Consider the following 13,459-nt stretch of genomic DNA (forward strand, 5'->3'; position numbering starts at 1 on the left):
AAATGTGATTTAAGTGGTACTTTGAGACAAATAATATTAATATTAAACAAGCACTGAACTGTTTTTCCTTACCCCCTTTAGCCAATACGTAAGCATTCTAGTCTTCTTCATCAGACTAATGTTGTTTAAAGAGTTCATGTTTATGTACTGTATAGGATCTGTGTAGTTTGGTACATTTGTAATCTTTAACCCATTACCTATTTAGTGCGGTCACTGAATTTATTTTTACAGTCTCCTATTGTGTGTCTTGCTTTTCAGAGAGCTGTCCTCTTTAATGTATATCTCTGTAGGAGAATGGATTATCTCACTGCATTCTGTGATCTCTTAGGTCATACAATAAGATGTAGCCAATAAAATGCCTCCTTTTTCTATCTGCCAGTTATCCACAATACCGACCTAACTAGTTTAAAATCATGGAGAAGACCCTTTTTAAAATTGTGGTATGACACAGGGCTTTGTACCAGAGATTGAAAGGAAGAACGCCTGCTTAATTCACAGATAATGCAATAGTAGTGCTTTTTAATGACCTAGTGGCTACATATTCCCTGTTCATTGAATCATCCAAATTTACTCTGATCTAGAGAAATATACATTTGATCAAATATTAGACATGTTCTCAAAAGACTTTCCCTCTCAAGCCCACATTACAAATGCTGGTTCATGGAAGAAATGAGTTCACATAATAAATAAAGCACATGGTGTATTTTAGGACTGAGGCATTATCAGCAGTGTTGGAAAAAAACTGCAAGATTTGTCTGCTCTGTAAGTTTCATTCAATCAAGTTCTGTTAGTTCATTACTATAATGAACCACAGAAACCACACAAAATGTAAGTAGAAAAAAATGTTATTTAATTATTTTAATTGGCAGCTACTCAGATAATGCAAATGAATACCAAGAGCCAAATTCTGCCCTCAGTTACAGTCTCATACCTCACTGCAGGATTGTAAAGATTTCCCTTAAAAAAAAGGAATGTGTCAGTGTTTGTACCACATGATGTTCAGATTTACAAATCTAATGCGTTCTCAGATTTAGCACTGTCCTGGACTTGAAGGAACATGGCTATTAAATAATTTGACAAAAACAAGCAACTTAGGTATATGTGCCTGGCATCTTAAAATTGCATTTTATTCTGTCTTTATCCACTGGCAGGTGTTGGAAGCATGAGTAGGTAGAATACTGAGCCACTAACACATAAGAACAAAAATGGCCATAATGGGTCAGACCAATGGTCCATCTAGCCCAGTATCCTGTCTTCCGACAATGGCCAATGCCAGGTGCTTCATAGGGAATGAACAGAACAGAGCTATTTATCGAATGATCCATCCCCTGTTGTCCAGTCCCAGCTTCTGGCAGTCAGAGGTTTACGAACACACCGAGCATGGTGTTGTGTCCCTGACCATCTTGGCTAATAGCCATTAATGGACCTATGTTCCATGAACTTATCTAATTCTTTTTGAACTCAGTTATACTTTTGGCCTTCTCAACATCCCCGGCAATGAGTTTCACAGGTTGCCTGTGTGTTTTGTGAAGAAGTACTTACTTACGTTTGTTTTAAAGCTGCTGCCTATTAATTTCATTGGGTGACTCCAAGGGCCGGATTAACTGTCCTGTGTGCTTGGGGCTAATAGATTTTGTGGGGCCTCTGGGAGTTTGAAGTGGGGGAGTGGGCTCAGGGCTGTGGCAGGGGATTGGGGTGCAGGAGGGGGTGCAGCTTCAGCTGGGGGGGCCTCTGGGGTGGGGACAGGGATGGGACAGGGGGTTGGGGTGCAGCAGGAGGTTCGGGGTGTGGGCTCTGGGTGGGAGTTTGGGTACAGGAGGCGCTCAGGGCTGGGACAGGGGGTTGGGGTGCAGGTGGGGGTGTGGAGTCTGGGAGGGAGTTCGGGTGCAGGAGGGGGCTACAGGCTAGGTAGGGGGTTGGGATGCAGGAGGGGGTGCGGGGTGCAGGCGCTTACCTCGGGTGGCTCCTGGTCGGCGGCACAGGATCCTTGCCTGCCCTGGCTCCACGTTGCTCTGCTCCCTAGTGTGGCCAGCATGTGCAGCCCCTCGGCAGAGATACCTGGCCAATGGGACCTGTGGAGCTGGTGCCAGGGGCGGGGACAGTGCTCAGAGATTCCCTGAATGCCCCTCGCCTAGGGGCCACAGGAGCACATCGGCGAGCTGGCACTCGTGGCTCCATCCCCCCGGGGGGTGGGGCTCGGAGGCTCAGGGACCAGTGTCCAGCCCATGGCACAGATAAAAAGAAGCAGCGGGCCTCATTCCCCAGCTCCCTTAGCCCGCCGCCCTGGGCTGCAGCCCCTAAAGCCCCTGCATTAATAAAGCCCTGGTGACCCCTAGCTCTTGTGTTAAATGAAGAGGTAAAAAACACTTCCTTATTCAATTTCTCCTCACCATTCATGGTTTTGTAGACCTCTATCATATCCTCCCCTTAGTCATCTTTTTACTAAGGTGAACAATCCCAGTCTTTTTAATCTCTCCTCATATGGAGACAGTGGAGAGGAGAGCTTTGCATTTCTTTGCGAAGATCTCTGCCAGATGACCAAGGGGCAACAATGATGGATTCCAAAGGAAATCCCATTCAACATCACTGGCTGGAAGATATAGCTAACATTTGGAAATCTTACAGGAAGACTTAAAGTGGGATTAAAATTATGAAGATCCCCAAGATTCTGTCTGCTTTAATGTTAGTTCTACTCAGCCAAGCTACAGGGAGACCCCACAGGAAAAGAAATGTGTGCGGAGTATGCCTTTGTTCTGTTGCTACAGCATTAGCTATTTTTGTCAAAGCCTGCCCTGCCTTAACATCAGACAGTACACAGGGTTTTCCATTTGTTTGCCGTGCATCATATTCCCAAAAGATTAGTCCTTTTCTAGTCAAGCAGTTTAAAACGAATCACGGTTGTTACTTTAATCTGTGTTCACCATTAAGAATTCTTGCAGAGCAATTTTACTTGTTACCAATTAAGATCTCCCAGTGGAAGTTTATGATTACAGCAAAAGCAACCTGATGAATACTTGGCACCTCCTTAGTTTACAAGCATTCAACCCATGAGCATAGAGACGTGCTAATACTTTAGATGAAAGCATAGCAAAGTTTTTTAAGAAAGCCTCTTTTTTAAAACTTGTACTTAGAAAAATGTCATGGAGTCCATATACTGTCTCTCTCTCCATCTCTCAGGGTTTTACATCACTGTAGTATATATGTTTGGCTTTTGTTTTGTTTCCTGATTGTACTCTCTGTGAAGTCTAGAACATCCCAACACTACCAAAAATTCTGGGACCAAGATCCAATCCTGGTTCCATTGAAGTCAATAATAAAATTCTCCGGGACGTTAGCGGGTACAGGAGCAGACCCTTTTATACCTGGAAAAGCATACTATCTTCAATACCAATTCTTTTTTCTGTTAAGGAAAAAAGTGAACTACAATGTCAATAATTTAAAATTAAGATCTACTGTTGCAATCATTACATTGATGTTACTGAGGCAAACCTCCCTACTGAGGTCACTGAGCAAAGACTGCAGGAGCAAACCCTTACTTTTCCAATTATTTCTTCATATTATTCTGCCCTTAAAATTATATAGAGTAAATAAAATTTATCCAAATATGAAACAGCACTGGTTGACTACGTGAGAAAATACCAGTGCAGAGAAAAAAATCTTTTCTGTCCAAATTTTTGATACTATTTATAGGACCATGATGGAGTGGGAGGGGGGAATAAACCCTAAAATAATCCCAAATGTTCCAGTGCATGTTGATCTACTGAGACAAATTCATTACTATGTAACCACTAAAATAGCTTCAATGGAGTTACATCAGCGTTGAATTTGCGTTACTGTCTGTTCTTTTCCCAAATAAGCCAGAGAAAAGCAAAAACAAAACAAAAAACCATAAAGATTTTTAAAAAAAAAAAAAGAAACCCCACCTCAAAAAATAAGATTCCAGGGTTGTCGCTGTGTGTGTCACTCTGAAGACTACGATGTCTGTAGCATCACTGTGAAGCCATGGAATCAGCGATAAGCATGGTGGAGGGCTTTTTTTGTTCAGCATACAACCAGACTGAATCGTCACCGGGTTTTGCGATCTGTTACCATCCAATTTTTAAGTTCTCAGTCCTTCTGATTTATGAATTACACCTATGCAGTTGATGTAGTCACGTTTCAAACAGGACTGCGTTTACGCACCCTAGGTACCTTTTAGAGCACGCCAACAGGGCCTACAGGAGGCAGTTAGTGCACAGCTCTTTAGAGGACTCTACTCGTCCCACCCTTTCAGTCCAGGCTCAGAGTTCAGGGACCAGTTTTCACATGCCCCAGTGGCGCAACTGCCCCCGACTCCAGGGCCCAGGTAGGTTACCCAGATGACCAGGCATTTTCTATTTTTTTCCCCCTTCTAAGGCCCACTTGCCCCAAAGTTCACCCGCTACCTCTGCAAGCAGCACACACTATAACCCCATACATACATAGCTCCTCTCTACAGCATATACTGCTCATTCAGCACCTGCACAAATCAACACAACTCTCCCAGCACAGCAACACAATCAGCACACACAGAAACCTCAAGCATCACACTGAAGAATGTCTGAGTCAGTGTGAAGAGCTGGAAACAGCTACAAGGATGATAGTTTTTGTTTAGAATATCAGCAGGTTCAATCATGACTTGGATTCACAGTCTGTTACTGTGTAATTTTTAAGTTCCCAGATATTTTTGTCTTTTCTTACGCACGTGACTTTACAAATTACACCTGAGTGACAGCGCGGGCTTTCAGCTACTAGTGTGTGAGTGTGTGTATGTATCTTGTTTCAGACAATGAATTTCTACCTCTATTGCTGTCTTAATTCTTCATATAACAATAAGCCCTCTAAGGTTCTTAGCGTAAGAAAACCGTGGTGGTCACAAACAGCTGTACTTTCAGACACTGCTGAGGTAGCTGTGCTTATGCTTCTGAAGTTCTTTAGAAACTGAAAATCTGGAGGTCTATTATAGTAGCATGCTATGAAACATGACCTAAACATAACCGGTCCTCTTGGGAGTATGATTAGAGCAATAAATTTCTATGTTCCACAACAGATGGCTATGCCACATGAAGAAAGTAAAATATATCAAGCTCTGTAAAATGAGAAGAAAAAGAAATTTCTGCTCCCACATCTAATTAAGTGCCTTTTAGTTTGCTGTTGTACATGTGGTACCGTAGACATTCTATAGGAGCACTGTACCATCAGTTTTAGTCTCTTCTGTCTCAAACTGGTTGCTATAAATTAGCCCAGGCTGTAAGTAATGTTGAAGGAGCTAAATGTTCAGAATTTGTATCTGTCTTTTTTATTAGCTACCCTAGAGTAAACTGGGGGCTATTGTTCAATGTCAGGTTCAATGCCCAATGACCCAATAGGTTAAAATTGTGGCAGCCACAAATCAAGGGCATAATGAAGTCTAAGAAGTGGTCTGTGCTGATTTATTAGGGCATCTGTCTGACTCTAGACAATCTAGTACTGCTCTTGTATAGCATGAGCTATTCCCATGATCCTGAGCATATTACAGATTTCTCTCTTTTAAAACTATAATAAAGCATTCAAGATAGTCTATCGAAACCAGAGAGGATTTTTTTATAGTATTCATTGTCATTCTTAAGTTTTTATCCCAATGTTACTCTGTAAATAATAATAAAAAGAAAGTGCTGACTTTAACTCTGCAAAGAACATTCAGTTTTCAGTACTAGCTGAATGTCAGTTCTCAATTCAATAAAGTCCTTATATATTTGCTGGTTTTCAAGGAGTTTTTCCATTTTCTTTATTGTACTATTCATTTCCATTTATTCACCATATTATTATTCAGATATAATGCTACTGTTAACCTTCATTCTTAATCAAATGCATTTTACTGAATACTGTAATTTTACATGAAAACCCTTGTTTCTTCTGGTATAATAATTCAATTTTAAAAGAAAATGGGAACTAAATGTCCATAAACTTTTGTAGTCTAGCTTTAAATGAGGCTAAACCCATGTCAAAAATGTTATTTTAATCCAATTTTATATCCCAGAGGACAGGAATGTTCATCAGAGCTATATCAAGCAATGTGAAAATCCATCTTTTTTGAGTATACAGGGTTTTCAACTGAAAAATCATAAGAACTTAATTATTCCTCTCCTGAGATCAGATCTGAGGTGCATTGGTTTAACTAATTTGAGAAAATTAAATTATAGTTGTCTGCAAACTTAATGGAGGACTTCTCAGATTCATGAACCTTCTATATGCAGCAAGAAAAAATAATCAAATATTGCATACAAAAATATACGGATGGTAAATATTCCATCAGTTTCATCCCTGGTAAATTCCAGTGGCTTCCCAGTAGAGTTACGTCAGATATTAAATTTGGCCCCTATACCTATAAAAATGTGAGATAATGGATGCTCAGAAATTGTACAGTGAACTGCAAAGTGTTTTCCTATAGCTACTTAGTTATCACATGTAATGTGTAACAACTACAAATCTACATAAATAAAAAAACTGGTGTAACTTCACAGACTAATAAAAATCTGATCAAATAAGTCATCCACTTATAGAGGGAATAAGTCATCTAAAGTTAAATAGGATTTGTTGAGACCAAAAAAAAAAAAAAAAAAAATCAGAGAAAAAGCCTTTTGAGATGTTTGTACCATTTCTTAACAGGGCAGCCCTGGGATAACCTGCAGAGCACAGTTCTTCAGAAACAACAATACAGCACCAGAACCATTCATGTTGCAAGTTGTCACTTTTATGAATGACATTTCTATAACTTTAGAGAGATGCAAAAAATGCACAGTAGTATGGCTTACATAATGGGGATGGGCCATGGAATCTGGCATCATTGGGAATGCTTCAGTAAAACCATCCAAGTAAAGCTATCCAATCAAGTTGCAGGCACACATAGGGAAAATGTATTTAGAATTGAATAGCTACTTTATTGCAGCAGAACTAGGTGAACTGATAACTTATGAGTAGATTATATTTTCTAAGGCAAACACATGCAAGGGAATTTTCAAAGTTCTGCATCCAACTTGCCTAAGCACACAGAATTCAATGGGATTTTCAAGTGCTCGTGTACATTTCTCAGTTGATAAAGGTGGAGCAGAAATCCCCACTAGGTATATATTAGCATATGTAAATCATCACTTTATAGATATGCAAATTGGGTCTGGACATCCAGTGGTAATGATGTGAAAGCAGGAGATATGGAAAATACTTACTAGAGCATCAAGACTGCCTCTTTTTCATTGAAGAGACAAGGTGGGTGAGGTAATATCTTCTATAGGACCAACTGCTGTTGGTGAGAGAGACAACCTTTCATTGCAGCAGGCTTGTTAACCATTGCTAGTTTGGGTTTTAAAACTCTGAATGTCTTATGTTGCCATGTTATCACCACTTCATGGTCACTTATGTTTCTTCCTTTCACATTCCATTTGAAAGAGACCCCCATATTCAAGGAGACCAAACTGCCTGGTTCACCCACTCCAGTGATACTGACAATAATTCTAAGCAGGGATAAGCGTAGCAAATACTTGGAAAACAGAGTATTTCCACACACAGGGATACCTGCAGACATATTTAACAATCTTGACAGGCCACGGCTATGATTCCACTGCTAGAGTGACGACTTTCTGTGTGGTGCACTGTTGAGTTATTTCATCTGTGGTAAAAGTCATGTGAGAGTTTAATATTTGTGGGTGGGTATTTTTGAGTTACGTCTCAACAGAAGTGCAGATTTGGAAGTTCAACACCTGTCCATATTATCTAAAGTCAGCAGCAAAACCTATGGAATATCATATCTCTTTCCAAAACAAATATATGCATATAAATTGCACTTGCCTCCATAGGTTCCAGCGTTGCTCTTCTAGCTGAGTTACTAAATGCTCTATGTATTTATTTGAGTCCATATATTCCTAAAAAGAAAAGAATCAACATATTTTTTTCATATATATATTTATATTTATTTATTTATTATAACATTTGTAAAATGTTGATTAACTAACAGAGATACTATGTGAGGGTTAAGGACCAAATGGAAACCTACAACACATAAAACTTACATTGACATAAAAAAGCAACATTAATGGAGGCTTATATTCGAGCCAGAAGAACCCTTTATAAAGCCAATTGTTATATGCAGAAATTATTGGGGAAGATGCATAGGTGTCATGGTAGGCCATGGTATGTATATGCATGCACCTGCACACTATGTCCAGAATTCTCCTCCAAGTCTCTTGGTGGTAGATTTTTGGTCAGAGTTGGGGTGGATAATGTTTTCTCTTCAGGTCTTGTGGTTTCTGGCATAAATCTATGTCTGCTGGGCAACCATGATTTGACCCAAATGTTTATTTTGTTGCTTGCATCACAGTTTGGAAAAATATTACCTCAAAAACTGAATTTGAATATCAAACCAATTCAGCTCCAGGATCCTTTTTCAGTTCAACTTTTTCAGGTGCGGTAACAGTATGATATTATCAGCCACACGAAAGCTTCTGTACTTTTCATCAGGTGGAATTTCAGATACAGAACAAAAATCACTGATCAATTATTTTTCTATTGCTGAAAGAATCTTGTCTGTTCTTTAAAGAAATAATTTATTTCTCTAGAGAAACACTTACTTCAGCAATAGAAAAATAACTTTCCAGTATGAAAGTAACTCTAGAGTGATACTTACATAAAATGTTTCAGAAAGATCCCACAGAATAACATATAGCATAATATGCTGTGTTATTATGGCAGTGGCTTCAGTACAGCCATAGTACTTTTAATTTAACAGACTATCAACAATATCAGAGGTGTAGCCATGTTAGTCTGTATCCACAAAAACAATGAGGAGTCTGGTGGCACCTTAAAGACTAACAGATTTACTTGGTTTTTACATAAGTTTTTGTGGGTAAAAAAACACTTCTTCAGAGGCATGGAGTGATTTGGTTTCTGTAATTTTCACTCCACACCTCTGAACAAGTGGTTTTTTACCCACGAAAGCTTATGCCCTAATAAATCTGTTAGTCTTTAAGGTGCCACCAGACTCCTCATTGTTTTTATCAACAATATGATTCACGGGCAACATCTAATGAAAATTCCAACTTGGGTTTCTGGAGACAAAGGTTCTTCTTTTTATGGACTCACTGGCAAGCCCCATCATAGACTATATCCTTGTGTACTATTGTTGCTTGTCTAGTATTATTTGCTTGTGTGTGTCTGTTGCGTAATGGCTGGTCTTTGTTCAGCCATTTATCTTAATAATTCAGGAATGGAAGGTGGTATTACAACGGGGACAGTACATTATCCCATCTCTCCACAAGGTGACAATAAATGTCACAAAAACTCAACCATCATATTTTATGTATCTAATGTAGTTTTTATTTTCCAGGACCGAAATTGTTCTAAGCAATTGTGTAACATTATAGGGCTTAGCGTTGGGTGAGAATAGACGGTTCTCAGGAATACAGCTAAGCTTTTAATAATTTATGGATTTAAACGACAACAAAAGAAATAAATTAAATTAAAAACAACTTAATATACAATTACAGCTATGTAAGTATAAAAATCATGATCCACAAACACCTATTTCTGCTTGTGAAAAACTGAGTAGCATACAATCAAAAAGATAATCATGTGATTACCAAAATAAATTTTGCACACACTACTGTACATTTTTAACTGCAATTATGTCTACAGTAAAGAAGGTTTCTTCAATTTCGCCTCTGGCAACACTACAACATAGAGGGGGCCTGATGGTTAAGTCAATTGGAATAGTATTATTGGCAGGATTTCTACAATGAGGATATGATGAAATGTTCTAGCATATGTTTCTGCCCATGGTAATCATTTTGTTGTTCTAATAAAAAGCTACATTCACTCTTCAGAGGTTGGTTAATAAAACCACAAAAATTCCTCTTATAGAAATTCTCTGAAGTAGGTAGTAGTAGACACCTGTTCCATGCAAATGGAAATAATCTCAGTAATATTTTGTTGAAAGTTAGCATTGTTGGTAAGGAACTGACTATTATGAAGCTTTCCAGTAGTTTCCTTATCTTTCCCAAACCCCAGTAGTAGATTCCAAATATAAGGACAGATTATGCAGTCTACTTAACCAAACTTCCCGTGAACCAGATTTTGTGCTTTGTTACAATAATATAAAACTGGAGAAACTCCATCAACTTCAGTGGCATTAATCTGGGTTTTACATCACTGCAATGGAAATCAGAAGCTGACCCGTTGGCTTTATCTTGGGTCCGTAAAGTGTCTGTTTTAATAGATTGAGTTAATTTTACATGTACAGTCATCATGTAAATTAGATAGTGAGCTTTTCTGAAGCTAAACTGAGAAAAATCATTGTGCAGAATGGGTATGTTATGGCTTAGAAAAGCTACACTATGCAATTGCATAATGATGATTACTTGTGGTACCAAGTTGTTTGAAACAAACTTCCTTGTAACGAATAGCTTTTACTATATCACATATAGCAGAAATTAGTATTAATAACCCCTTTATATCTTATTTTACTGTAATATGAATCACTCCTGGTTTATACTTGAGTGCACTTTGCCCTGCAGCCAAGAGAATCAATAGTTTTATTACACACAATTCTACTGCAATAATGTGAACAGTTAATTTTATAGCTATTTTTGTGAAAAATATGGTCAAGTGCACAAAGTCAATTGGGAAAAAGAAAATATATATTTATTTTGTATATTTTCTGCCTTAATGTCAAGTTCTTCCCATGGCAAACCTGACAAATGATTCAATTTCTACTTAGAGGTCTGAAAGCCAACAGCAGATGATTTGTCAGTATGGCGTGAAGATCAAGCACAACTCAAATATAAATTTTGTGGTTAGCACAAACATCTCATCTGTGCTGTGACTAAAAGGTACAATACAATGATTTGCTGTTTCAAAAGCTCTGGAAGTACTGTACTTCCAAACCTAGGTTTGCCCACTTTCCTACCTGCACATGTGAAAGCAGCTGGATTTGGTCCCTATCTAGTACTAATCCATCTAACCCCTCTGAACTGCTCTGGGATAGCAGTAGGAGTCAGCCTTTAAAAAGGTTTCACTTGGAAGGGAATAATTTCCAAATGCCATAATCTATTTATGCAGTGTAATTGTAGCTGTTTTGGACCCAGGACATTAGAGAGACAAGGTGGGTGAGGTAATATCTTTTATTAGACCAGCTTCTGTTGGTGAGAGAGGAAAGCTTTCGAGCCACAAAGAGCTCTTCTTCTGGTCTGGGAAAGGTACTCCAAATATCACAGCGAAATGAAAGGTGGAACAGATTGTTTAGCATAAGTAGTCAGCACACAGGTATAAATAATGGTGTGCATAACACCTTCAAAAGATGAACCTGGAAGCTTAAATTCATAACTCTGCTAGACACTAAAAATCAGGGATTGAACAGAGACACTGGATTTATGGTTTATTACAACAATATGTAATGCACTAACCCCTTCTTTTTTGGTCTATTACTGCAGACGTGTTAACGGGCCTCTCTACCTTGAATAGTCCTCTATTATTATTTTTATAAGAATGTATTTACTGTTTAGATTTTATGAAATGCTTGTAGGTTGCTGAATGCATTAAGCTCACTTGCAATGTCTGTATTCCATAGTATAAGAAAATATATGTTTTGCTTTACAACTTTGAAAATGTTTGCTCCAAACTTGTGAAATCAGGCATGGGAATAGTTTCCACCGACCCTTCCCCACCAATCCAGGACTATCAACATCAGATGGGCCATCAAGGAACATCACAATAAAAAGGATTGGTTAACGGACCCATCTGCACCTGCGTGCAAGAAAGCTGAGTCCTGTGGGCTTGAAGGCTGAATGAAGGAAATAAAACAAAGCCACAGGAAAATTTCCCATTTTTTTGGTTGTTTGAACTCTGAGGATATGTCTACACTGTAATAGAAGCCCAGGATTAGAGGGACTTGAGTCAGCCTACCTGTGTTAGGGAACCCTGGGCTTGAGCGACTACATTGTATTTTAACGCTAGAATTTTCTGACTCATGCTCTAACCTAGGGCTCTGGCATCCACATCGCAGTGCACAGACCCAAGTCAAAGCAACCATATTTCAGAGTCCCTAGCGCCCCACTCTCAAAATGTGGCCACTCTAGCCCTAAGATCATGGTGCTCTGTGAGAAAGCTTTACTGCCCACCCTGCACATTACCAGGAATCAGCTTGATTTGCAAAAGGCTTGATCAACTCGCTCTCCATTGCGAGAGGGTCTCTGATAGTGTGCTTGCAGATCGGCGATCAGAACAGAAGGAGTTAACACTGACCTGAGCTGCTGCCGTTTGCAAAGGGGACGTGGCTTCCATTTTCAATAGAGTGGACAGCAAATTGTTGGGATAGAGAGGACTAAGGAAGTTATTCCACGGAATTGTGGGATACTTCCAGATGACTCCCAGGAAGTGAGTCAAGTGGGGCTGCGTCTACGCTGCAAAGCAATAAGGCTCAGACCCTGCGAAAAATATCCTTCCCATAAACACTAGAGAAGGAACATCCAGTTACTGAGTAGTGACAAGAACCATTTAGATTAACATTACTGCTACAAATACTATTGATAACCATTTTAGAAAAGTGGAATAGATAGTAGAGAATGGCCTGTAGCACTTTGATTTAATTTTTAAAAAGTAAGCTGCCCAACTGCATTTCAGAGACGCTAAACACCTCAACTTTAAACTGAGTCAATGGGATCAGTAGCTGCTCAATACTTTTGAAATTCAGTTATTAACTGTCTAAAGCTGGCAACCTATCTAGTAGTGTTATATCACAATTTTGTTGGAAGGAAATTTTTGCTTATTTGAATCATGATAGAGCCAGGATTTCACTCACTGAGTAAACTCTCATATGATGACACAAAAATCACTTCATTTTAAGGTAACACTTTCACTAATTGTGTAAAAATAATAGAAAATCCAAATAAAACTTCCCATTATCTAATCTAGATTATGTGGGTAATTGGGAGAAGGGGGTGTAGAAAGTGCACAGCCACCCACAATGATGCCTTGTGGTCAGGCAGGAATCAGCAGGTCATCTCCCCATTGGAAACTGGATCCTGCCCTTCAGCACCACTGACCCCAAAGATTTCCAGTCCTCCCCTTCTGCACAGGGTCCCAGAGCAGTCAAAGTCTATTCCAGCAGACCTCTCAGCTTAGATGAAGGCCCATAGTATTGTAATGTCCTCTGGGAGAGGGTAGGGGAGCCCCAGGCCTGCCCTCTCCGGTCCAGGGCCCAATGGTGGGCAGCTACCCTTGACACATTAGGTTGCTAAGCTGGCACCCTCCCTGGATCACTTCCTACTCATCGACTTTAGTTTCAGAGACTATACTACTTCTTCCCACTCTCTGACCTGCACGCTCATTCACTTGACTTCTCTCTCTCCTTTGTAGATTTTCACTGATCTGTGAAGTCAGGCCTCAGGCAGGGAGCTCCTGGGCAGTACATCCC

General features: G+C 39.4%; 1 protein-coding gene and 1 long non-coding RNA gene across 6 annotated transcripts in view; one reads left to right on the forward strand and one right to left on the reverse strand.

The window, feature by feature from the left end:
- The window catches only part of NCKAP5 (NCK associated protein 5), a 588,725-nt gene that overhangs the window by 365,750 nt on the left and 209,516 nt on the right, over positions 1-13,459 (reverse strand). For all 5 annotated transcript variants that reach the window (XM_043525276.1, XM_043525274.1, XM_043525277.1 and 2 more), the window contains one exon: positions 7,843-7,916. In XM_043525276.1, the coding sequence (XP_043381211.1) occupies positions 7,843-7,916 (74 nt within the window). The remainder of the gene's footprint in view (positions 1-7,842; positions 7,917-13,459) is intronic.
- The window catches only part of LOC122462374, a 355,548-nt gene that overhangs the window by 256,924 nt on the left and 85,165 nt on the right, over positions 1-13,459 (forward strand). The window lies entirely within an intron of this gene.

Source organism: Chelonia mydas, chromosome 11, assembly GCF_015237465.2.
Source record: "Chelonia mydas isolate rCheMyd1 chromosome 11, rCheMyd1.pri.v2, whole genome shotgun sequence".
In the NCBI taxonomy this organism is placed as follows: domain Eukaryota; kingdom Metazoa; phylum Chordata; order Testudines; family Cheloniidae; genus Chelonia; species Chelonia mydas.